General features: G+C 47.0%; 1 protein-coding gene across 2 annotated transcripts in view; it reads left to right on the plus strand.

Annotated features, from left to right (window-relative positions):
• Window positions 1-19,014, plus strand: part of MME (membrane metalloendopeptidase) — a 30,187-nt gene extending 11,173 nt beyond the window's left edge. For both annotated transcript variants that reach the window (XM_079314746.1, XM_079314747.1), the window contains exons 5-23: window positions 129-209; window positions 857-952; window positions 1,046-1,164; window positions 1,809-1,874; window positions 4,263-4,397; window positions 5,609-5,710; window positions 7,120-7,256; window positions 7,356-7,449; window positions 7,933-8,061; window positions 8,657-8,755; window positions 9,252-9,332; window positions 9,576-9,679; window positions 9,853-9,911; window positions 11,562-11,681; window positions 11,906-12,039; window positions 12,843-12,908; window positions 14,877-14,972; window positions 15,306-15,382; window positions 17,734-19,014. In XM_079314746.1, coding sequence (XP_079170872.1) covers window positions 129-209; window positions 857-952; window positions 1,046-1,164; window positions 1,809-1,874; window positions 4,263-4,397; window positions 5,609-5,710; window positions 7,120-7,256; window positions 7,356-7,449; window positions 7,933-8,061; window positions 8,657-8,755; window positions 9,252-9,332; window positions 9,576-9,679; window positions 9,853-9,911; window positions 11,562-11,681; window positions 11,906-12,039; window positions 12,843-12,908; window positions 14,877-14,972; window positions 15,306-15,382; window positions 17,734-17,833 — 1,895 coding nt within the window. In that variant the 3' untranslated portion in view covers window positions 17,834-19,014. The remainder of the gene's footprint in view (window positions 1-128; window positions 210-856; window positions 953-1,045; window positions 1,165-1,808; window positions 1,875-4,262; window positions 4,398-5,608; window positions 5,711-7,119; window positions 7,257-7,355; window positions 7,450-7,932; window positions 8,062-8,656; window positions 8,756-9,251; window positions 9,333-9,575; window positions 9,680-9,852; window positions 9,912-11,561; window positions 11,682-11,905; window positions 12,040-12,842; window positions 12,909-14,876; window positions 14,973-15,305; window positions 15,383-17,733) is intronic.
• The last annotated feature ends 5,492 nt before the right edge of the window (window positions 19,015-24,506 follow it).

Raw genomic sequence — 24,506 nt, forward strand, 5'->3', positions numbered from 1 at the left:
CTGCCCTGCCCCGCCCTGCCCCGCCCCACCCTGCCCTGCCCCGCCCTGCCCCGCCCTGCCCTGCCCCGCCCTGCCCCGCCCTGCCAGGACAGGGCAGCAGTGACCATCACTCTGTCTGTGTGTTCCAGATGTGCTCGACACCCCCAGCACCAGCGACATCCCAGCAGTGCAGAAGGCAAAGACTCTCTACAGGTCCTGCATAAATGAGAGTGAGTGTCCCCTGCTCACTGCACACAGGATTTCTCAGCAGCCACACCTGTGCCCTGACCTGGGCAGCATTTCTCACATATCCTTTGTGAAAACTAAAATGGATTTATTCTATAGAGTCCAGTCAGAACATCAGCACTAAAATTGGTATTGTACTCCTGTTTTACTACCTTAGGTATTTTAGGTAACTCTTCAGTGACTAATTTGCTGCAGATATATAAACTCAAATCCTTTCAGTTAAATGGGAGTTAACTTTTTCTGCAGAAATCACCAGGGATGAGGTGAGAGCTACCTGGCACACCAGGCTCTGCCACTAGAACAAAGAACAGCGCTTCCTACATCATATTTTTATGGTTTCTGTAATAGTATAAATAATTTTCAAAACTATTATTTCAAGCTATCTGCAAGGAGAAAAAAATAAGTCTGCTTCAATGTCATGGTCTCAAGGATGTGCATATGCTGTTTGTGACTGGAACATTTTTACATGAAATGTTAAAGCACAGCCATACATCAGAGCAAACTGATGCTGTGGTGATGGGGGAAACAATTCTCAGCTTCAATGTTCTGAACTCATTATAATATATATCAAAATATATAACATTTTTGGGGTTTAAAATGTCATGGTAACTTATTTTATTTTTTCCAAAAGCTGCCATTGATAGCAGAGGTGGAAGGCCTCTAATTAGTTTATTGCCAAATGTGTCTGAGTGGCCTGTAGCAACAACTGACTGGGATGCTACCTATGGTAAGATAACCTGTGCTTATTTCTTTTTTAGTTAAAATATTTAATTTATTGCTTACCAAAAATAGAGACTGACTATACCTTTCATTTGCTTAGGTGCTTCTTGGACAGCTGAGACAGCTATTGCACAGCTCAACTCCAGATATGGAAAAAAGGTCCTTATTAACTTTTTTGTTGGCACAGATGATAAAAATTCCTCAGCACATATCATTCACGTAAGTCTGCCTGGGTGCCCTGGCCTTGCTGAGCATAAAACTGAGGCACAGACATAAATGTTAACAAGGAGAAAGATCAGTGATCTGAATTTGACCTGAGTGCTTGTAGATGAATTTGTGAATTAATGTAGTTTGCAGCTGAAGCTCTGGGTTTCACAGCTGCCTGTCTGCTCTCCAAGCTGACAGCTTTGCTCTGAGCACTCACACTGTTCTGCCAGTGAGAAGGGAGTGACAGAGACAGAAGGGTCATCTCTGAAACCTGAGCATCCAGAGAAGGCAGGGGAGGTCTGGGGGCTGTGAGAGGAGCACAGGGCCAGTGTCTCCTCTCATGGGTGGATGGAGCTCTGAGCATCTCCTGTGCAGCATTTCAGAGATGCAGGAGCTGCCCTGCTTGTCTCTGGGCTCTGTTTTCACACTGGCTACCAGTTGCAGTGTTCAGCAACAGGGGAAAAAGATTGAAAAGAAAACCAAAAAGTTTAAGGAGAATGAAAATAGCTCCAGGTGGGATGAGGATGAGAAGGAAGGCCCTCGTGGCCAGGAGGTGGTTTGGGCAGTGAAGCAGCAGCAGGTGTAGGTACCCAAAGAAGAGCAGGATGCTCTGCCATTGCCCCTGAAGCAGCTGTCAGTTTTTATTTGCATTTCAGATCGACCAGCCGGGGCTGGGCCTGCCCTCCCGGGACTACTACGAGTGCTCTGGAGCTTACCAAGAGGTGAGGGCTCTGACTGTGGCAGCCCCTGCCCCAGCTCTGCTTCCAGGGCTGCTCTGGCTTCCCAGGGCCTCTTGGAAGGACATGGACAGGAGACAATTTAGCTGTGCTATAGAGCCTCTGCCAGGCTTCCCAGCTGGAGCAAGAGCTGTCCTCTGAGTGTCAGAACACAGGGGTCATGGTCAGCCCTGTTCTGCCAGTGCAGAAAGGAGGCCACCCCTGAGCTGTGACCAACAGCAGGTGGCCAATGCTGCAGGTGAACTGCTTCTGCAGGAACAGGATGGGAAAGAAAGAAAGAACATTCAGAGCCAAAGACACGCTTTGCTGCATGAAAGATCTGAAAAGATCAGACTCCCCTACATCAACACAGCAGCAAAAGGATGTGACAGCACAGAAATGGCTCAGATACCTGAAACCTGCTATGGCCTCCTTTAATTCCTGTTTACATTGCTGCTGTGCTCTCATTAGGCTGTTACACTGACACTCTATCCCTGTTGCTAATCTTGGATGTGCTCTAAGTCCTTGAGAGCTGATGGGTGTCTGTGCCCAAGTCATGGAGCTGAAACTGCTGCCACAGTGACCTTTAATTAACCACATTCCTTCTGTGTAATTAAATGCAGAAGCAATGAGAAAATGTCCAGGCCATTTGGGCTTTGTAGGTATTTTGCTGATGTGCCAACAGTTAATAGTGATTACATTTAATTACAGATCACATGCTCATTAGGACAACCATTGCCATCTGAACTGCTCAGCCCCATGTGAGATGGCCTTTAGGAGCTGACTCACATTGCTCAGGCTGCTCCTGCCCTGTGTTGGCTGCAGCACTGAGACACAGTTCCTGTCCTCTGACCTACCTGAGCATCAGCTCTGCACTGCTGGAAGGCAGAGGAGGAAGCTTTGCTGAAAAGCTTTGTCACAGTGGGCAGGTTCCAGTGTCCCAGTGTCCCTCTCCAGGCAGAGCTGCTCCCTCAGCCCTTGGCTCTGGCTCCTGCTGTTTTTCCACTCCAGCAAACATCACCTCTGCCTGCAGCAGGACTCCCACCCGCAGCTGCAGGGGGAACCTGGCAATAAGATGATTTTAAAATCTTTTTCTCTTGTAAGATGATGGCTCTGCTCATGCAGGAGTGATCCTGATGTCTCAAGTTTCCACTGAAATTGCTGAGACTGTTTATCCAGTCCAGATGAAATTTGCTGACTTAGTTCTTTGTTACCTGACTTAAGAGCTGCACTTAGGAGAAGAATAAAGTCACTGATTGGTACCTAAAAATCTCTGTTAACTCACTGGTTTGAGCTCATGGAATTTCATGGTTTTTTACAGTGCTATGCACTGTCTTTGTGACTTGTAGCTGTCAGGGATTCTCCCTTTCTCAAGTGATTTCTCTTGCTTGTAGCTGGCACTGGGAGTTCTGCCCATTGGGCTGCTGTGACATGCAAACCTTATTAATCCTAGGTTTAATCACTGGTTTGGTAGATCACATTGCATAAACCAGATTTATTATTTGATAGCTGAACCAAAAGTATGCATGCTTTTTATTTGCATTGAAAAGGAATATTGAAAACAGCATTTCTGTTGATAGAAAAATGAGTGTGACTTACCAAGGAGGAATTAGCATTACAAGTAATAATGGAATTACAACAAAACTGAGGTTCCATAAAATATAATTACACCTTAAGATATTTGGCAGTGTGAGATTTCAGAGAATTTGCTGCTGTATTTACATTCTTACCATAGTGAGCTCTTTAATGTTAAATTTCATATATATTAAATTTAACATTATGTATTAATATTATATATATGAAATTTAACATTATATATGAATATATATTAATATATATTATATATATGAAATATATAAAAATTAATAAATATAAACATAAATAATATATAGAAATAATATAATTTTAATTTATTTTATATAACTAATATAAAATTTAAGATTGAAGAGTTCCCTAATAATGAGGGTGTAAACACACTGATCTGTCACTGTCACTAATGACACACCACGTGAGTTCTGGCTGTTCCAAGGTGCACTGGAGGAGGTTCTGCTGCTGGGAGTGCTTTTCCCACAAAGCCAATTCCCTTGTTTTGTGCTCCTGGGAACACAGCTCTTTGGAAATGGTATTTTTGGAAGTTGTAATTAAAGTGAGCTGGAAAAAACACGGGTGATGGTTTAAATATGGGCATGCAAATGTCTCATTGTAAATAATGCAAAGAGTGCAGTCCTTGGGAGTGCTCAGCTTTGAACAGTCTGCAGTGAGCCAGCACTGCTCCATGTTTAAATAAGGGATGAAGAACTGTAGTTCATAAAAATGGAAATATTGAAGATAATCAGGGTGTGCTCTACTTTGAAGAGTTTTGTCTTTAAACTGCTCCTGTTTTTTTTCCTGCAGGCATGTTCTGCCTATGTTGATTTCATGATTTCTGTAGCTGAACTAATCCTACAAGAAAGAAATATCTCTGTCAATGAGAGTGATATTTCTGCACAAATGAGAAGAGTAATGGAGCTGGAGAAAGAGATTGCCAACGTAAGAAAAAACATCTTCAAACTATCCTTTAAATAGCTGAGTTTTTCCCTAGCACCTAAGAGAGCTGAGTGTTAACTTCCTTGCTGGTGCTGCTGTGGGAGCAGGGCAGGGGCAGCCTGTTCCACCTGGAGGAGCAGACAGCAGAGCAGCTGTGCCCTGGCAGGAGAAAGGGAAATATTGAGGCAGCTGTTTTCCAGACAACAAAACTTTCTGTCCTGATCTGTTCACAGAAACCCTGCAAGAGCAGGGAGACACACTGGGGGTTTGGTGACTGTGGTTTGGAGTGGGTTTTGGGAGATGCTCCTCCCTTTGTCCTGTTTCCCCTTGGGCTGTTTGGTTCCCAGAGCAGCAGATCCCCAGCCCTTGGCCTGCTGTGAACACAAAGTCATGTTTGTGCTGCACAGGCTGCTCCACAATGCTGATTGTTCCAGGGGCATTTTTAACCAAACACTGTTCTCCCTTAAAAGAAAAGGGCAGAGGAAAAATAATATCATAAATTTGACTTTGGAGAAATAGGGAGAGTTTGTATGTGCATGGAGAAGACCAAAGGCATTCATGAGCAAACCATGGCTAATTATTATTAACCATTGCAGCAGGAGCTGAGGATCACCATGAAACAGGCTGAACACACATTTTACAGCTGTTTTTGAAGTTACACTGATAGTAAGGCCATACGCTTGGGAAAACTATTTATACAAAACTAAAACCATCTGATTTTGGTTTTCTTCATTTTCATGAGAAGCACACCTCTGGGCTTGGATCAGAGATGGGCAATTATTACCAAAAAGGAATTAATTGAAGAAAGGTTTTAAAGAGGAGTGTGAAAGGAGCCCACACCTGCAATGTCCCAGCAGCTGCCACTGCCTGGGGTTTTAACCTTCCATCCACAGCTCAGCATCAGCCTGAATGTGACTGAAGAGAGCTGGCATTGTGCTCTTGGGATTTGTTAAAAAACACAGAGAAAGCCACTGAATGCACAATAGAATAGGAAAGAGGAAGAGAAGGATAAAAGGAGGCTTGGCATAACTGATTTTTCAAAGCACTTTAAAAGGGCAAAATCTGCTGCTGTGGGTGCAGATGTTGAAGTGCCCAGAGCTGTGGGAGCTGGGGGCTGTGCCCCCCCAGCAGCACCACAGACAGACAGACAGAGCACCCTGACCAGAACCAACTGACTCAATGCACTCAGCAATTCTCCTGATTATCTCTGGCAGGCAACAACCAAAGCTGAAGACAGAAATGATCCACTTCTGCTGTACAACAAAATGACCTTGGCACAACTCCAAAGCAACTTCTCACTGGAAATCAACAACAAGGTGAGTGATCAATGACCTGGTATTTAACCTCTCCTTTGTCACTGATGGGATTAAACAATGAAGCCTGGGGTTTGTTTTTTTTTTCTGTTAAAGACTTGGCATATTTGCAATTGAACAGCATCCCATGTGCACAGTCTTACCTGCTCTTCTGATGACCCTGAAGTGTGTGCATATCCTGTATCCAGTGGAAGGTGTCTCTGCCCATGGCAGGGCTTGGAATTAGATGGTCTTGAAGAGCCCAAACCCCTCTGTGACTCTGTGATCCTGTCCCTTGTCCCCTGGGTTCAGGGCCCAGGACAGAAGTCCAGCCTGCAGCCACCAGCTGGTTCAGGGATGTTTAGTGGGTCCTCAGCCCCACTCTGTTTATCCAGAGCTGCAGGTTCAGAACAAAAGCCCAGTTTGCCCAGCACTGCTCTGTAAATATTGCTCCCCAGGCAGGCAGAGAGGAGCCCAGGCCCATGGAATGGGACAATTGTGCACATCCCTCCCACTGCCAGCCCTGCTCTCACCTGAGCCAGGTGCTGTTTGTGCAGGGCAGCCTTTAACCAGTGAAAACCAGCACAAGCTTTGCTAGCACAGCTCTGTCTCCTCAGGAACATCATGTCATACTCCACATGGGTAGTTCTTATTCCCATGACTTTTATTGAGGTTTCTGAGGCCAGTAAGGTGCAATGAAACACTGTTATTCCTGGCACTTTTTCATATTCCCTGCAATTTTATTGACTTTCATTCTCTGACAGTTCCCTCCTGCCTGGTTTAATTGGTTTCATAATTCACCATCTCCCCCAGGTGCAGTTGGTTACCCTGTCAGAAAACAACAACTCCTGTCATGCAATGGCATTGCCCTGGTTATTATTAGTTCCTGGGGGGTGCTGCAGATCAGCACTAATTTTAATTAATTCCAAAATGCTCAAAAGACACTTGATGGGAGATGGTAGTGTTGTAATGTCTAAGGATAGAACAGCAATTGTTCCCAGGATTAGGCTGAAGTTTGCTGCTCCTCTCTCAGAGCTGCAGTGACTGTTCCTGAAAGCTGATCTGTTCTCCTCAGCTACTTCCATTTGTCTGATGGAAGACATTACCTCTCCCGACAAACCTTTTCAAAGATGCAGGCAGGGAAAAATCACCAGCACTTTTTTACAGTAATAGGCAGAACAGGGACTTTAAAAATTAACAAAAAATTGTGTTAGTTTGAAATCAAAGCAATTTCTCTACTCTTTCTGCCAAATACCCCCTATGTTAATAACATTTTTGGAGCTATAAATGATCTCAGGCCAGTTATTATTACAATGACCCCATTCATAAGCAGTGCAAATATTAGGGAAATTAAAGGCAGAGCGTTTGTGTCATGCAAACCTATTTAAAGTATTTATGATAGAGCCATGTCGTAATGCATATTGATTTTCCAGATGTTCGACTGGTCAGAATTCATCAATGCTATCATGTCAACTGTCCAAATCAACATTGACAACACAGAACATGTCATTGTTTATGACCCTGACTACCTTCTCAAGCTCAAGTCTATTCTCGTGAAATACTCTCCCAGGTAGGTGTGTTAAGTATTCTTGGCATTTGCATTTTCTTTCCAGAAAAACTTAAAAAGCCTCAAAACATCACCACTGCTTATTATTGTTTTGTCCAACAGAGACCTGCAGAATTACATGACCTGGAGATTTGTGATGGATCTTGTCAACAGCCTCAGCAGGGACTACAAGGACACGAGGAATGCTTTCCGTAAGGTGCACAAATTCACCTCTCCCTACCTTTCCATGATGCTTTGGTGAGCCACAAAAGATAACTTTTTGATGTAGGTGTAGCATATAAATATTTAATGCATTTTGGATTTTGCACACAAAAGCCAGACGTGTTTGCTGTGGAGTGTAACTATAATTTATGGGATTTGAGAGCACTGCTCTGGTACTTGGTCCCTTGTTTTTACGAATCTAAATTAATCCCATTTATTTGCAAGGATTACAATCCTGACTGCCTAGTTAGGAACCCTTCATCATCCAAAGGAATACATTCCAAGGCAAACATTAGTCTTGGTTCCAGTCATTCTCTCCTGCTGGCGGCTCGGTGCTTTCGGGGGGCTGCAGAGCAGTTTCAGCAGCTGCAGGTGGCAGCTCTGTGTCGGCAGGGCAGAAGGTGCTGCAGTGTGAGCTCTGCAGTGCTGCAGGGTGCAGGGGCCAGCAGGGTGGGCTGAGCCCTGTGTGTCCCCCCAGGCTCTGTACGGCACCACGGCCGAGGCGGCGGCGTGGCGCCGCTGCGCCAACTACGTCAACGGCAACATGGAGAGCGCCGTGGGCCGGCTCTACGTGCAGGAGGCCTTTGCTGGGGACAGCAAGCACGTGGTAAAGCCCCTGTCCCCCCTCAGTGCCCCCCAGTGTCCCTCCATCCCCACCCTGGGCTCCCTGGCACGCTCCCGTGGCAGTTCCCATCGCGCCGTACTCGAAGCGCGGTTGTTGTTTGAGGTGTTACTGGAGGGGTGATAGGGGTTGTACAGAGGTTTAGAATGGGAGTTTTAGGTGGAGTGTGGAGTGTGAGGATTGCAGGTGCACGGCTGGAGGGACAGAGGCAGCTCTGGGGCAGGAGCATGGGCAGGCTGGGCAGAGCCAAGGCTCCCGTCCCAGCAGCAGCTTCAGGGCTGACAGCAGCTCTCATCCTGCACCCCTGGCACAGGGACAATTGGCCACTTCTGTTTGCCTTCAGCCACACAGAAAGGTCCTGGAGATGCACCTGAGTGAAGCCTTAGCTGGCTGCAATCACCACTGCAATCCTGTGGGAAACAATCATTTTTGGGGTTGGCATAAACACAATTCCATCAGATGCACAAACACAGTTCCATCAGCAGGACAATGTCCATCAGGTTTTGGTGACCTGAATGACTGAACTGCATTTCCCACCATCTTACTCTGTGGGTTTGTAACATTCTGATGTTTCTTCCAGGTTGAAGAAATGATTGCAGATATACGTGACGTTTTTATAAAAAACTTAGATGAACTTTCCTGGATGGATGCAGAGACCAAAAAGAGAGCAGAACAAAAAGTAAGTTCTGTCTGAAATATTGATGATGTGTAGTTCTATAAGAATCAGTATTTTGATTGTCCTGACAAAAAATAAGCAGTAACTCCTATCACTATAATACAAACACATTTACACTTGTGCTTATATAGGCACAGCAGCTTAGGATTCCACAGGAAGGGGTCTCTGGAGATAGGCACACAAAATAGAAATAATCTGTACACAAGACTAAGACCTTTCAGGTCTTAATCAGTGATTAAGGAGCTAGAGAATGAATATCTACAGGAAAACTATACTGAAAATGAGAAGGAATGATTTCTGGTGATTTGACCAGCTATCAGGAACAGGATAAAAGCCGTAATAAACTTGTGCTTTCAATGAATAAAAAATGTAAACAAAACCTATATGTAATTAACACCCTGTGGTTTCTGCAGTGCCTTCCATATTGCCTTTCTTATATAATTTATTATTTAAAAAGATGGCTGGGTTTGCTATGGATATCAAATTTTCTTGTCCCTAGGCAAGAAAAATTAGAGAGAGGATTGGTTACCCCGATGAGATCGTGACAGATGACAACAAGCTCAACAGTGAGTACCAGGAGGTAAGTTTGCACAACAGGCAGGGGAGTTAGAAAAGGGTCTTCAGAGAAGGAGATCTGCACCTGCTTTCCCTGGCCAGCTGAGCACAGCACAGCCCCACTCTGCAAACCAAGGTCTAATTGTAGATCAAAATACACCCTCAGAAATGTCTTGCTTGGCTCACCATGCTTTAGATTAGATTTTCCTGATCCATGTCTTTTATCCCAAATCACCACCACTAACTCCTCTTCTCCCTTTCTTTCTAGTTGAACTACAAAGAAGATGAATACTTTGAAAACATTATTCAAAATTTAGTATTTACCCAGAAGAAAAGGTTGAAAAAGCTCAGAGAAAAGGTGGACAAAGAGGAGTAAGTATTCAATAATTCTATGTCTAGTCTTTTATCCAGTGTGCACAGGAGAAGGTGCCTTGCAACTTCAAATATTCTGTGATTCTGTTACACAGTTTCTAGGCTCATTCCAGCAATCATTAACTTGCCATTAACAATTGAAACACTAACATTTGTTCTTCTGGTGTTACCAGGTGGATAAGTGGAGCTGCTGTTGTCAATGCTTTTTACTCAGCAAGCAGGAATCAGATAGGTAAGGTTTACCAATTAATTGATGCCCAAATTACCTATTTTTATATATGTTGTATGTACTTTTAAAATCAGGAAATGAAACGATCTTGATATTACAAGTTTGAGTATAAAGATTCCTAATGTCAGCCCACCCAAAACCATCCAAAAATCCCTGTGCATTCTGGCTAAAGATCAGACCCACATGGAGGCCCCAAGGTTTCCCATCTTGTGAACCATCCCAGCTCCCTTCACAGTCACAAAACATTTCACAACACGAATTTTGCTTCTCGATATTTCTGTCACATCCATTCTGCAGACACTGTTCAAATTTAATCACAGACTCAGAGTCCTTTCTAGGCCATCAGACAGGTACTCTGATCCACCTGCAGCTCCTGAAAACAAGTCTAAAAAATGGAAAAACCTTGTCCTGAAGGGCTGTGCACAGAAATGAAATGAGATCATTTCTTGATGTGAGCATTTAGCTCTTGACTGAGCAGTTAACACAAAAACCTCCAGAAGGCTTTGTTTAGAATGGCTTTGTTCAGAAATTTGTAGGAAAGGAATCATGATGTGGAAGACTGAAACTGGTGAGTGGCAGTTGATGTGAGTCATAAATTCTTACCTCATCCTGTAACTATGGCATGCACAGGATAATTAAAGCAGTCTGATCTTTAGAGTGATGTCTGAATTAGCTCAGAACTAGACTTTAAAAACCCCTCTGAAGAGCAGTTCTGTGCATGATGAACAGGGAATCTGGAGCTCTGTTACTCCATCTGGGTGTGGTGTGACCTGCATGGCACAACTGGCTTACTTCTAACCTGTCCATTATTTTCTGGCTTTCCCATGGTTCTTTCTTGTCCTTAAAGAAAGCCCTAGATCTGAACATTTATACTGAAATGCAAGAAGCATCAATCTTCTTTTTTTTTTGCTGTGTGAGAACTGTCACCCAATTCCTTCTGTCTGTTTAAGCAGTGTAGAGTTACATCCACCTCCTTCCCAGGGAGAATTAATACTTTACATTGCCCCAGCAGCAGGGAGACAGGAAAAGCCTTCACGAGATACTAAGTGGAACTGAATATTTTATAGTATTTTATTGCTCTTAATTTATAAAAAGATCTGAATTGCAACATGGTTTCTTTTTAAATGAATTGTTTTGTAGAAGCCTAGAAAAATGAGCAGAGAACTGGGTAAAAGGAGCTGCTTTGTTCCAGTTCTTTTATTGACAGCTTGGCCTATTTTTTATTGATTCTAGTGGGAGTTACTTGCATTTTCAAGGGAAGAATAAATTCCTGTCTCTAAGATTGATTTGTGATGGAATGATCAAATAATTTATTCTTCTTGGGGGACACCCTCCCACTTCTCACAATGTCGTGAGGTTTGTTTAAGGATGAGACAGAAGTCTGTGAATGCTAAGTGATGTAAATTGGAACAAGCTGCTTTTTCCTGCAGAGCAAAACAGTAACAAAGCAAGAGCTGCTCGTGATTTTGGAAGTGTCTGAGGAGGGGAAGGGTCCTGCTGCTCTGCTCCTCCTGTCCCACAGAGTTCCCACCAGCTGCTGCTGGCAGAGCTGAGGGACAGGCTGGTTTTGGTGGGAGCCCATGGAGGTCTGGCCCCACTGCACCTGCAGGATGAGGAGGCAGGGCCCTAACTGTGCTGTGGCTTTGTTTGCAGTGTTCCCTGCAGGAATCCTGCAGCCCCCTTTCTTCAGTGCCTCCCAGCCCAGGTCTCTGAACTACGGTGGCATTGGGATGGTCATCGGGCACGAGATCACCCACGGCTTTGATGACAATGGTGAGGCTGATGTGGGACTGGCACCAGCCCTGGGCTGCTCCTGCTGCAGGGCTGAGCCTCCCAGGGCACCCACAGGAGAGCAATGCCCTGTGTGGGATCAAACCTGCATTTCTGAGCCATTGCAGCATCCTTCTCCCAACAGCACAACCCAAACTCCTTCCCTTCCTCGCTGCACCAAACCCTCTTTTCTGACATTGATAATTCTATTTAACATCCTGTTACAGGCAGGAATTTTAATGAGAATGGAGACCTGGTGGACTGGTGGACTGAAGAATCAGCAAGGAATTTCAAGGAGCTGTCCCAGTGCATGGTGTACCAGTATGGGAACTTCTCGTGGGACCTGGCAGGTGGACAGAACGTAGGTGCAGTTCCTGGAGCTCCCCATTCTGCTTTGATGAGACAGAACTGCTCAGGAAGGCACAAGGAATTGCTTCTCTCAATTCCACTGGCTGGCTTTTTACAGCCTGACAATATATTCCATCACACAGGATAGAGAGGAGATAAAACTCCCAGCCCTGAGGTTTTCCCAAAACATGTGTTGAAGTGTGGGAACTCAGAGAGAGGCCAGTAAAAATAGAGAATAAAATGTCAATGTGTTTTTCTGCCCTTTTATTCACACGTTAAATTCAATCAAAGGATGATTCTACATTTTGCAGCTTTGGCTGTCATAAATCAATGTTGGACTAAAGGTTAAAATATGTGGGTTTTTTTAAGAGAATTAAGGATTTCCCATTATTTGCTGATGTCTGCTGATGTCAGCAATTTGGAGTTTGAATTTTAACTTGTCTACAGACTGCAGATTCTGTCCACTTCTTCTAAATGGAACTGGGGTAAGAAACTGTGGATTAAAGACAAGAAAAAAAGAGGAAGAATAAATGAGTAATGACTAAATAGCAGAAAATCTGGGTAAGAGATACAGAGCCTAGAAAGATGCCTGGAGGTGAAGGAAGAGGATTAGATATACAATAGTATCTCAAAACATGGATTTTGAGACAAGAGACATAAGGACTTTTCAGAGGTTTTAAAATAATCTTCTGCTAAACCTTCATATTTTAAGGTAATTCTTGCCTTTAGAAACTGGAAAATGCACAAAGTTTGGTGTTACAGGTCCTGGATTAGTTTTTTTTTCATAAACCAACACATTTCCTTTCTATTTTACAGCTGAGTGGAATCAACACACTGGGAGAAAACATTGCTGATAACGGGGGTGTGAGACAAGCATACAAGGTGAGAAGTATCCATTTTTCTACTTTTGCTGAAACTGTCAGAGATTAAGAAAATCATTTTCAGAGCCTTGGAAGAAGGAACACAGTTTCTGTGCTAGGGCCAGGAGCAGCCCTCCTGTGCCACCAAGGGCTGGTGAAGCTGCTGGCCAGCTGTGGTATTTCACCCTGTTAATCATGTCAGGAGCATTACCTGTTCCTTGGGACCTCTTTCTCTTTTTTTTTTTCTTTTTGCTTTGTGAATAAGGAATGTGTGGAATGGAAACATCCACTGGCTCACACTTGGACCATGACCTGAAGAAAGTGCTGATCCCAGCAGCTGTCTGGCTCTGGCTGTTGATTCCCAGTTTTTTTCAGGCCAGGAAAGAGGGGCAGAATGATTTCTTCTGACCCATAAACAAACTTTGCTTTCCATCTCGTGCAGGTGTGTGGTATCCCAAACTCAGACTGCACTCCCTGCACTAAGCCTTCCATGGGAGATGGATTTTTTTGGCTTTGCTTTCCTTCTGTTCCCCACACAGCTGCTGCACTCCCTGGCTTGTCACTGAGGGTGACAGTCAGACACAGGTTCTTTTGTCAGCATGGTCTGGAAGAGAACAGCTCAGCCTCTCCATCAGCTTTTCTTGTCATTCACAAACCTGATGGCTGCAAGCCTCAACAATGTGATCCTCCTTCTCCTTCCCTGGACACCTTTTCTGTGGCAAAATATTCAACATTTGGCAATGAGTGCTGCCACTGCTCAAAGAGCCTCTGGGATGAGTGGGCCAACTCATGCTGCTCCAAGTTCTCACTGGAAATGGACATGTTTGAGAGCAAAGACAATTACTAATGAGAGTTTAAGGAATGATTTGGAAGCCTAAAAGAGGCATCAGGCTTATTAGATTAGTCTGATCTTCAGTTACTGGAATATTTGGGCAAAGTACAAAGCCATGAAAGGGGATATGCTTTCTGAAAGGAATGGGAGTAGCCAGAAAAATTAGATCAGAAGTATTAAAAATTATTATGGCATAACATGAACAGGAATCTTGAGAGGTCAGTTTTCCAGCCCTTCTGCATGCAGGTAGAATCCAGCCCTTGTCATCTCTCCAGCTCCCAGGACATTCCTGCTGCCTCCCCCTGGCACTCCCAGGGCCACAGCTCTGCCTCCAGCACTGCAAGCACAACAATCTGCTCCTTTCTCTCCTGTGACCTTTCACATATTTGAAGACTTGCTTCAAGGCCCAGACTCCTCTCCTTTAGACTAAACAAACCCAATTCTTCCGATCTTTCCTCATAGGTCATGTTTGTCAGACCTCTGCTCATTCTTGCTGCTTTCTCCTGGCCTCTGTCCAGTTGTCCACATCTTTCTTGAAGGGCAGTGCCCAAAACTGGACAGAGCTCTCCAGCTGAGCCCTGGCCAGCACCAAGGGAAGGACAAGGATTACTTCATGTATTTCATGTGGGCCACTCCTGTTTACACATCCCAGAGTGACACTTGCCTGTTCTGCAGTGCTGTGGCTCTCTCTGAGCTGCCACCCCCAGAAAAACCTGCAGAGCCTTTGCTGTCTGCTCCCTGCTCAGCTGGGCTTGGCCAGGTGACTCCTTTGCTTTGGCACTGACTTCAGGCACAGCATTGCTCCAGCATCTTCCTTCAGGGATGAGACACTGACACCTCTCCATACAAAACATGAAAGCAGCTGGTTTTACTAGGGCAAGGTTTTCAAGTCTTCTGCAATTCACTTTAAAAAACCAAACCCCAAAAAACCCACAGTGGAAGAAGTCTCTTTTTCATAATGCAGCATTAGATAATTGATAGCACAGCACTAAGAAATGGCCCTGTTGGCTTCTGCTTCAAGGTGGAACGTGTGGGGTGGATGGCCAAGGCAGGCAACAATTAATTACATCAAAGAATCCATGTTCCTCCTTGTCATCATTTCATTTTGTCTGGAAAAAGGCTGGAAGTGATAACATTTCTATTCACTTCATTCTACAGGCTTATGAAAACTTTGTGAAAAAACATGGAAAAGAAAAGCTTCTTCCTGGTCTCGACATGAACCACAAACAGCTGTTTTTCCTGAACTTTGCACAGGTATCCTTTACTTCTTGCCTGAGGGCTTTGAAAACCTCTTGACATTCCAGTTTAACAGCAAGTCAGAGCAGGCTGGCTCCCGTGGGCTAACTAAGAGCCAGCAGAGCTGTGAAAGCAGTGAAAATAAGGCATTGTTAGGTGATTTTTATCTCCCCTAAAGAAATTCATTCAGCCACTTGTAAGCTTGGTATCTTTAACAAAATACACCCCTTTTTCTCTATGTTCTAATGTGGAATTTGTCCTCATGAACACTGGGTGTTTCACAGTTAAATGACAGCAGGTCTGTTCCTGTAAAATCTTGGGCTAATGATCTTTTCTGTGTTACCTGTGCAGGTGTGGTGTGGAACGTACAGACCAGAATATGCAGTGAACTCCATCAAGACAGACGTGCACAGCCCAGGCAAATTCAGGTCAGCAGAGCAGCAATCCTGAGGTGTGACACCTCTGCAGGAGCATTTGTGTGCTGGAATTGGAGTGAGCCTGCCCTTCCCAGGGGTTTAACACACACACAGCACACTGGGGCTGCTCAGAGGGGACAGATGGGCTGGGCTGTCACTGTCCCTGTCCCTGTCCCTGTCCCTTCCAAAGCCCTTCCCAGGCAGCCCCATGGGCAAAGGAGGGAGGTGGGATCACTGTCTCATCCTTGAGGAGATCCAACCTAATTGTGTCCAGCTGTGGAGCAGCTTTGGGCAGTCTCCAGCACAGGACAGACACACCATCACCTGCTGCCCTGTGTGCCTGTTACTGCAGAGCCCAGTGGCTGTCTGGAACCTGCAATAACTCCTGACAGGGTTCTCACACACCAGCAGATTAACTTCTGTCTCCACTGAAGTCACAGGTGGACTCAGTGGGAGATCACTGCCCCTTGCCCTAACCAACCCACGTGCTGTGGTACAAGAGCAGATGTGCATTTTGTGTCTGGTGTGCTCAGCCAGCCTTCCCAAGGTCAGCTGGGCTCAATTCAATGCTCAGGGTGCAAGCCTTTGAGCCACACTAGGATCTTTTCTTGCTATCTGAAGTCAGAGCAGCCTATTCATCAGCAGGGTAGCAATGGGCTCCAATAAACCTGTTTGGTGCAATGCCATGAGATCAGTGATAGTGCAGCCACCAGAGCATCTGAGTGACCTGCAGGCTCCATGTCCACAACTGCAAGTTCTCTGCTGATACAATCCACTACATTAATTCCAGTATCTTCCTTTCAATTGGCTTTGCACCAAACCTTGTTCATCCCACACACTCAAACATGCAGAGAAAGCAGTGACTGCTCTCCCCTGTTGTTGCTGCTCCCACTGGGGGTGGGTTGTGCTATCTGGGATCTCTCCCAGGGGCAGTGGTGCCCCAGCTCCTGCAGGCATTCCTGTCTGCTCCCAGTGCTAATGAGGCTACAGAGGCTCTTCAGAGCCTCAGCACATCTGATTTGGATGAGGCACAAGACCTTTCAAGTTGAGCATCTCAGTGGAACAAGCTGTGTTTGTGTGTCCCCTGGACACATCCTATCCTGCTGTGCTGCCTGTACCTCGGCAGGACAGGCTATAAACTTTATATGAAATGATACAAATGCTCATAAGAAACCAGACTGCATTCTTAGAGTGGGCAGTCATTGTCAGGACGAGGCCCCCTAAGAGCTCCAAAATAGAAAACATTTCATGAGACATACCCACAAAATTAACACCTAATAACACACGACATAAGTGTCACAAAGACTCCCAAGGTGCCTTTTTCAATTATTATTTTACACTGACTGTGGGCTGTTTCTCTTTACAAGTAGGACAGGCAGCTCCTCATAAAAATTGTTAATTGCAGAACATTCCATTTTAGCAGTTCCAGTTCATTGGAGCAGTGAAGCACAGCTAGATCACCAAAATGCCTGAGTTTTTGGATAACCCTTTTTCTGAGCCATGTCCTGTTGCCATGCTCCCAAGAGCAGGGAGTCACTTTTGGCCTTGCAGAAGAGTGGAAGAGTTGCAGGTGTCACTGCTGAACTTCCCCTCACTTTCTGTGGGCACACCCTGCTTCTAATGAGGAACAAACTCTCAGAATCATCATGAATTACTCAAAGAAGCAGTTCTTTAAAGAATTTCTGGCCCTCAATCAATGTCCATCAGTACCTGTATTTTACCTGTGTCCCTGCATAGGTATGTGCTGCTGTATTCCCCGTGCTGAAGGAACAAGTGACTTTTGGCAGGTCTGTTCACACATGTTCACAATTACACACATAAAATCAGCCTTAGCTGGGCTGGCCTCATCCTCACTTCCCATGTTGAGTTGAAAGCCACTGTTTGTATGAATCTTTTTGCCAGGAAACTCATTCACTGGAAAATCTGTGCAGAACGCCCAGAGGAGCAGCATGATCTCAGTTAAAACTTGGTTGGTGTAAAAATGCAAATGAACATTCACTGATGAGTTACCACACAGCCCTTGACCTCAGGGTCTTATTTTCCCTTCACCAAGAAACTTGTCAGCAAAACATAGCTGAGAAAATCCTGGTGCAATCTCCTGACAAGCAAGAAACCTGCTTGAGGTGAAAGGACTGGCTTGTGAGAGCCAGCCTTGAGGGAGGGACAGTCCTGTGGCTTTGGGCTTGCAATAGGGGCACGACCAAGTGAAGAAGAAAACTCGGGCAGCCCTTGAGGTGACCTGAAGCAAGAGCCAGGGCGTTCCCCACCCCAGGCAGGGACGCAACCAGACGAGTTACAGACAGGGCTGGTGTTTGTTTCCAGCCAAGGACGGCGCAGTGACAGCGTGTGCCTTTGTTTTGAAGGGTCCTGGGATCCCTGCAGAACTCCCCGGAGTTTTCAGAAGCCTTTTCATGCACCACCAGAGACACGATGGATCCTGCCAAGAAGTGCCGGGTGTGGTGACGGACTGCAGAGCTCACACCTCGGGAAAAACCTGATTTGGGGAAGGAAGGAGGGGAAGGTGCTAGGGACAGGGCTGGAATCTTGGTAAACATGCAAACCCCCAATCATCACCCAGCAGAGCTCTGAGGAGGACTGAGGCAGTGCTGGGAGCCTGACTCACCTGGCAGAGCAGCCACAGCTCACCTGGAGTCACACCTGCCCCTGTGGGGTTTGGGGTTCATTTGTAACCAGCAGAGTGTAACAGGATGTCCCCGCGGTGGGTGAGGGCAGATTGTCAGTAACTCACATTTTAACCATCACAACACAACCCAGACACCACAGTTTGTATCCCAGTGTCAGACTTTGTACCCTCTGCTGTTGGCAAATCTCTTCTACCAAATGTTTCCATTTTTACTTGAAACCATTTATACAAGAGGAGTCCAAAGACCTGCTGTACTTCAGTAACTTCTCACTAATTACTCCAGCGTGTATTACCTACGTCCCTATTCACAACAGTTAATTTACAGCTTTCCAGCCCAACTGAAATCATAGGTAATTTATTAATTTCTGTACCTATAATCTGTAAGATTGTGATCAGAGATCTGTAAGATTGTGACCCTTTCACCATTTTCTAAGCTTTTTCTTGCTTTCTCTAAAGTTGCTCTTTTTTAAAGTTTCTAGTAATGTACAAATCATAGTTTTTATATTTAAATCTTGAGCTACACTTTTGACTTGAAGTATTGTAACGTATTTTATCAGTGGCTGCATAGAACTGGGAAATTGGACTAAAGCATGGTATCAGGCAATAAGACAAAGCCTACAAAACAGAGTTCTCAGTGGAGGGCACGAACATTGGAGTTTCCAGGCTCACTCTGTCAGATCCTGCACCTAATTGTGCATGTTCTGATCAATGGCAGTCCTCACAGCAGGAAAGCTGCACAGCTCATTGCAAGGGTCTCAAGGAGCTTTAAGTAGGAGGGTAAAAGGCTTTAAATCTGCAATGATGTGTATTAAACATTCTCATGCAGATTGCAAAGGAACTTACTGCTTTGTTTATCAAAGCAAAGACAATTCCAAACCAAGCACCAGATACCTCAGATGACTGCTACTATAGGTCTATTTAAAAACCTATGTTCTTTTAGCTTTCTGAGTTTGTCATCTGATCAAAACATTTTGATAATAAACTGAAATTATGAGCCAAAGGCAGTGCATGTTCTTCATGGGAATCAATGAAAATACAAACAAAAATTCTCAGCAAATAAATGTCCGTGCTTGCCCCTGAGCCCCACAGCTCAGAAAACACAGAAAACAACAAACAAATCCCTCACAATTCCAGGACTGGGCTTGCACAAGAGCGAGCCTCTCATGGAGAGAGGAAACCCAGAGCTCCTGTTTTCACACAGAAACCAACGTTTCACACAGAAACCAACATTTCACACAGAAACCAACATTTCACACAAAAACCAACATTCTGCATAGCTGTGCACAAGCAATGACACCAAGAAAAGCCTCGGGGCTGGAGAGCCAAGGCATCACCTCACCTGCGCTGTGCCCCGCGGCTCAGGTGTGTCCCGGGGGGCTCAGGTGTGTCCCCGGGGGGCTCAGGTGTGTCCCGGGGGGCTCAGGTGTGTCCCAGGGGGGCACACGGGTATCCCTGGGCTCCTCAGGTGTCCCCGGGGGGCACACGGGTGTACCTGGGGGGCTCAGGTGTCCCAGGGGGGCACACGGGTGTCCCTGGGCTCCTCAGGTGTCCCCACCCGCCACCAACCCCGCCCGGGGTCCTACCTGAGCTGGGCGATGCGGGGCTCCAGGTGTCCCCAATCCAGCGCTCACAATGAGGGGCTCCGGAGCTCCAGGTGCCCCCAGATCCAGGGCTTCACATCGGGGGGTTCCCAGGCTCCATGTCCCCCCAAATTCGGGGTCGGGGCTCGCACCGAGGGCTCCATGTCCCCCCAAATTCGGGGTCGGGGCTCGCACCGAGGGCTCCATGTCCCCCCAAATTCGGGGTCGGGGCTCGCACCGGGGGCTCCATGTCCCCCCAAATTCGGGGTCGGGGCTCGCACCGAGGGCTCCATGTCCCCCCAAATTCGGGGTCGGGGCTCGCACTGAGGGCTCCATGTCCCCCCAAATTCGGGGTCGGGGCTCGCACCGGGCTCTGAGGGCGGGGGCAGGTCGGACAGCGCCCCCCAGCGGAGCGCGCCTGGCGCCCCCCGCCCCTCCGGCACCGGGACCGGAACCGGGACCGGCACCGGGACCGGGGCCCGCCCGCTGCTCCCTCGGCGCTGCCACCGGCAGCAGGGTCACGGCACAGGTGAGCCCAGGTGAGCCCAGGTGAGCCCAGGTGTGCCAGCGCGGCAGGGCTGGCAGCCAGGAGCAGGGCAGGGCATCCCTGGGCTGGGGCCAACCTCTGAGCAGGAGAGACAGCAGAGACAGAGCCCCGGGGCCACTGTGGGGCTGGGAATGTCACCCCAAACTCTGGCTCACACACAGGTGTTATCCCTAACCCAAACTCTGGGTCACAGACAGGTGTTGTCCCTGCCTAACCCAAACTCTGGGTCACACACAGGTGTTGTCCCTGTCTAACCCAAACTCTGGGTCACACACAGGTGTTGTCCCTGCCTAACCCAAACTCTGGGTCACACACAGGTGTTGTCCCTGTCTAACCCAAACTCTGGCTCACACACAGGTGTTGTCCCTGTCTAACCCAAACTCTGGCTCACACACAGGTGTCCCTGTCCACCCCAAACTCTGGCTCACACACAGGTGTTGTCCCTGTCTAACCCAAACTCTGGCTCACACACAGGTGTTGTCCCTGTCCACCCCAAACTCTGGGTCACACACAGGTGTTGTCCCCACGGCTCTGCTCTGCTCCACCCATGCTCTGTGTACACCAACACCCTTAAATGGGATCACAAGCATTGAAAGAATGCAAACATGAGCCTGGAAATTTCCAGGATGCCACTTGCAGCATCCAGGACGGGACAGACACTCCTGTCTGCTCGATTTACTGCAGGAAATCAGGAGAAATGGGGAAAGGGGAAAGCCAGGCAGAGGCTGTGGGACAAGCCTGGCATCATTGGGGGACAGTATTGTGGTGGCACTGAAGTTACCACCTCGTTTTAATAGTGCAGCACCTTTTTTGTAAAACATCTAAATGTGCATGGCCTTTTCCCCTCAATCACCAGCATCTCTCTGGGAGAAAGGAACCTGTCAAACACTGGTTTTCTTTTTCAGGAATGAAAAATCCCAAACCTTTCACCCCCACATGTAGGGAGAGGTTCACGCTGCACAGCTGCAGCACGAGTGGGCTGTCTGAAGGTGGTTACAAAAGGTCACTCTGCAGAGTGCTCAGTGATCTTCCAACAGCGTGGGGGATGCATATTTTCTTGGAATAATCCTCTCTTTATTACCCCATAAAACTGGCAGAAACTTCTGCTTTGTATACAGCAAGTCAGCTCCACGATATTGACGCCAGCCTAGAAAGTTATTTTGGTTTGCTCTGCCAAATCAGATCTCAAAAATCAGGTAAAGCTAAACCAGATTGTGGTGTTTACATTTTATCTCTGTAACATTTTAATTGGAAACATTCGATTTCCAGCGTTGTGAGACACCCAAAGAGCAGTTTGGGCCAGTGGGACCTTTCAGAGCTGTTTCCCTCTGTGCCTGGAGTTGTAAAAACAGAGTCTGGATCAGTCTGGGTGGGCTCAGACACCCGGAATGGATGGAAGGTGAGACCTGAGGTGTGTGCTCGGGGTGGGCTCACCTGCAGGGAGGGATGTTCCCCTGCAGGGACTCCCTGAGTGTGCCCAGGTGCTCACAGCCAGCAGGCTTTGGCCATCTCCTTCAGGACACCTGATGGGACTGCATCCCCCTGCCCTCAGCTGGTTCACAGGTGAGGAAACCCTGGTAGCACAATTCCCAATGGAATGTCACACTTCAGTGACACTGCTGGCTGCTGAGTGACCCAGGAATGTTCGTGGCTGCACTAGGACAAAATCTATTTGTGTTTCCATTCCTAAAACTCAGCAGACAGTGCCCACAGATGGAGACAGGATGTCTGACTGATGTGCCTTCCTCACATTCTCAAAATTATACAGATTGTATAATTGAGCAGGAGTCAAAAAATAGTTTCTTTCTCTATTTAACCCCATCAGGGATCATTAAGAGTTTTTTCACATTCCCTTAAACACATCTTGCTGGGATCTTCCAGACATTCCTCTCACAATCAATTCTCTGCTTTAACTGGGGGTTGAATTATTAATGATTCCATCTTCTCAGAACTGCACTTCTTCACTAGAAAAATCTTCATGCTCAACAGCCCAAAGCTGTCAGTGAAAATGCAGTGACCTGAGCTGTGATTTAAATGGCAAAGTCACTGGAAGTTCACATGGCTTATTATTGACTGGGGCAATATAATTATCTCCAATTATAATTAAGAAGGCAAACCCCCAGCAGAAAACACTGAGGGCCCCTGGTGAGCCTGAGATTCAGACACACTCAGCTCTCAACTCCAGCCTGAACAAGCCTGGGGTTTTCTTTTTGAAGGACACACAAAGTTTCTGTTTCATAACAATAGAGTCCAAGAGATGTTCCCCATAATAAGGCTAAAAATACTTGCCCAGGCCCCATGAGAAATTAACCCTTGCCTGTTTCTAGCAAGTTTGAAGTTCTTTAGCTGCTAGGAGCTATTTTAAGTTTGCTGTTCAGCAAGCAGGCTTTCAGCAGCAATCTGACCTACCACAAGATTCTGAAAACCACTCCCTCAATTGCAAATAATCTGAGAACAGGGAAATTGGTTTGGTGATTCTTCCCAATGGATAAAAATTGTGCACAACATTTACATCGTTGATATTAAAAACAACTCATTTTATACATATTTTACTCATTAGAAATCTAAATTGAGTTTCTGTATTCTTCTCATCAACATCATTGTAGGTTCTTCTGACCTGTAAGAGACAGAAAATTCCATTTACAAGGGTGGCAGTGCCGGGGAGGGGAGGGGAGGGGAGGGGAGGGGAGGGGAGGGGAGGGGAGGGGAGGGGAGGGGAGGGGAGGGGAGGGGAGGGGAGGCTGCTGTGTGACAGCATCACTGCAGGGGGGTGTGTGACACTGCTGTGTGACACTGCTGTGTGACACTGCTGTGTGACACTGCTGTGTGTGACTGTGCTGTGTGACACTGCCATCACTGCAGGCTGGTGTGTGACACTGCTGTGTGACATTGCTGTGTGACACTGCCATCACTGCAGGGCAGTGTGTGACCCTGCTGTGTGACCCTGCTGTGTGTCACCGTGCCGTGTGACAGCAGCACTCACCAGGCGTGGCTGCTCAGCAGAAGACAATGTACACCACGAGGGCACAGCCCAGGATCCAGCCGAGCGCCAGCAGCGCGGGGACCAGCAGGCGGGACAGCGACAGCGACAGCGGGGCTGCCACACACAGCCTGAGGGACAGCGCGGGGCAGAGCCCGCCCGGCGGGGACCCACACCCGAGTGTGGGACCCCAGACCCGAGTGTGGGACCCCAGACCCAGGGGGGACCCCAGCCCCAATGTGGGACCCCAGCCCCATGTGGGACCCCAGCCCCATGTGGGACCCCAGCCCCAATGTGGGACCCCAGCCCCAATGTGGGACCCCAGCCCCATGTGGGACCCCAGCCCCAATGTGGGACCCCAGCCCCAATGTGGGACCCCAGCCCCATGTGGGACCCCAGCCCCAATGGGACCCCAGCCCCATGTGGGCATGTCCCAGGGTGGCTGAGCCATGGGTCAGGCTGCCCAGCAGGTCTAGGACAGGCTCAGAGGGGCCCAGGGCAGGCCAAGGCTCTCTGTGGAGCACACAAAAAGCAGGACTGGCAAATACATCTCCATAAAAAATCAGAATTTTAAAGACTCCTCTCAGTTCCCTACAAACTGCACACTCTTGCCAGAAGGCAGAATACCAACCTTTGAGATCCTATTACTTACCAATGCATTACAACCCCTTACAGCACATCTTTACACAGATAATAGAACTAGAGGGTTTTGAAGGGATTAATAAATTATGTAAAACTATTCACAACACCTTGCACAGCTCAGATCAAGCAGGCACACCCAGAGGGATGCTCAATAATTTAAGGATTGCCACATGGTTCTTCTAAAGCTCTGCACAGCAAACCTGTCTCAGCATGGCACTGCAATGTGTGTGCCAGAGGGACAGACCTGATGTGCTGCCATGAAAATATTCAACACAGAGAGAACCACACAGCAAAGAAATCCTGTCCTGAAACTGCCCCAGGGCACTCCTCACCTGTTTCATTTAGAATTTTGCTGCTTTGGCAGTGTCAGGTGGAGCTGCTGGGGTGTTTCCCTGCCCTTGCCATTTCTCTGAAGGTTTCATCACAAACAAACCCAGGCTGGGTCCTGCTGGGGCACAGAGGGGTTTGCCAGAGCTCTGCTGATGCTGCTGACTGGGAGCTTTGTTCTGGAGCTCCAGTTCAAACCAGTATCAGGGTAATTTCTGGGGCAGTCAATGAAAACTCAGAGAGTGTTCAGGACCCTTCTGTACCTCAGCAGCAGCTCACTCTCCTTAGTACCAGAGTCACTGGTGCAAAAAACCAGGAGAAGAGTCTTTAAAAACTTTGAAGGTAGTTATGAAGATATGTTAAAATCTTCCCTTTACTAGTGTTACCTGAGTAACTGCACACAGCACAACTACAGT

This window comes from Erithacus rubecula (genome assembly GCF_903797595.1).
Source record: "Erithacus rubecula genome assembly, chromosome: 11".
NCBI classification, from domain to species: Eukaryota; Metazoa; Chordata; class Aves; order Passeriformes; family Muscicapidae; genus Erithacus; species Erithacus rubecula.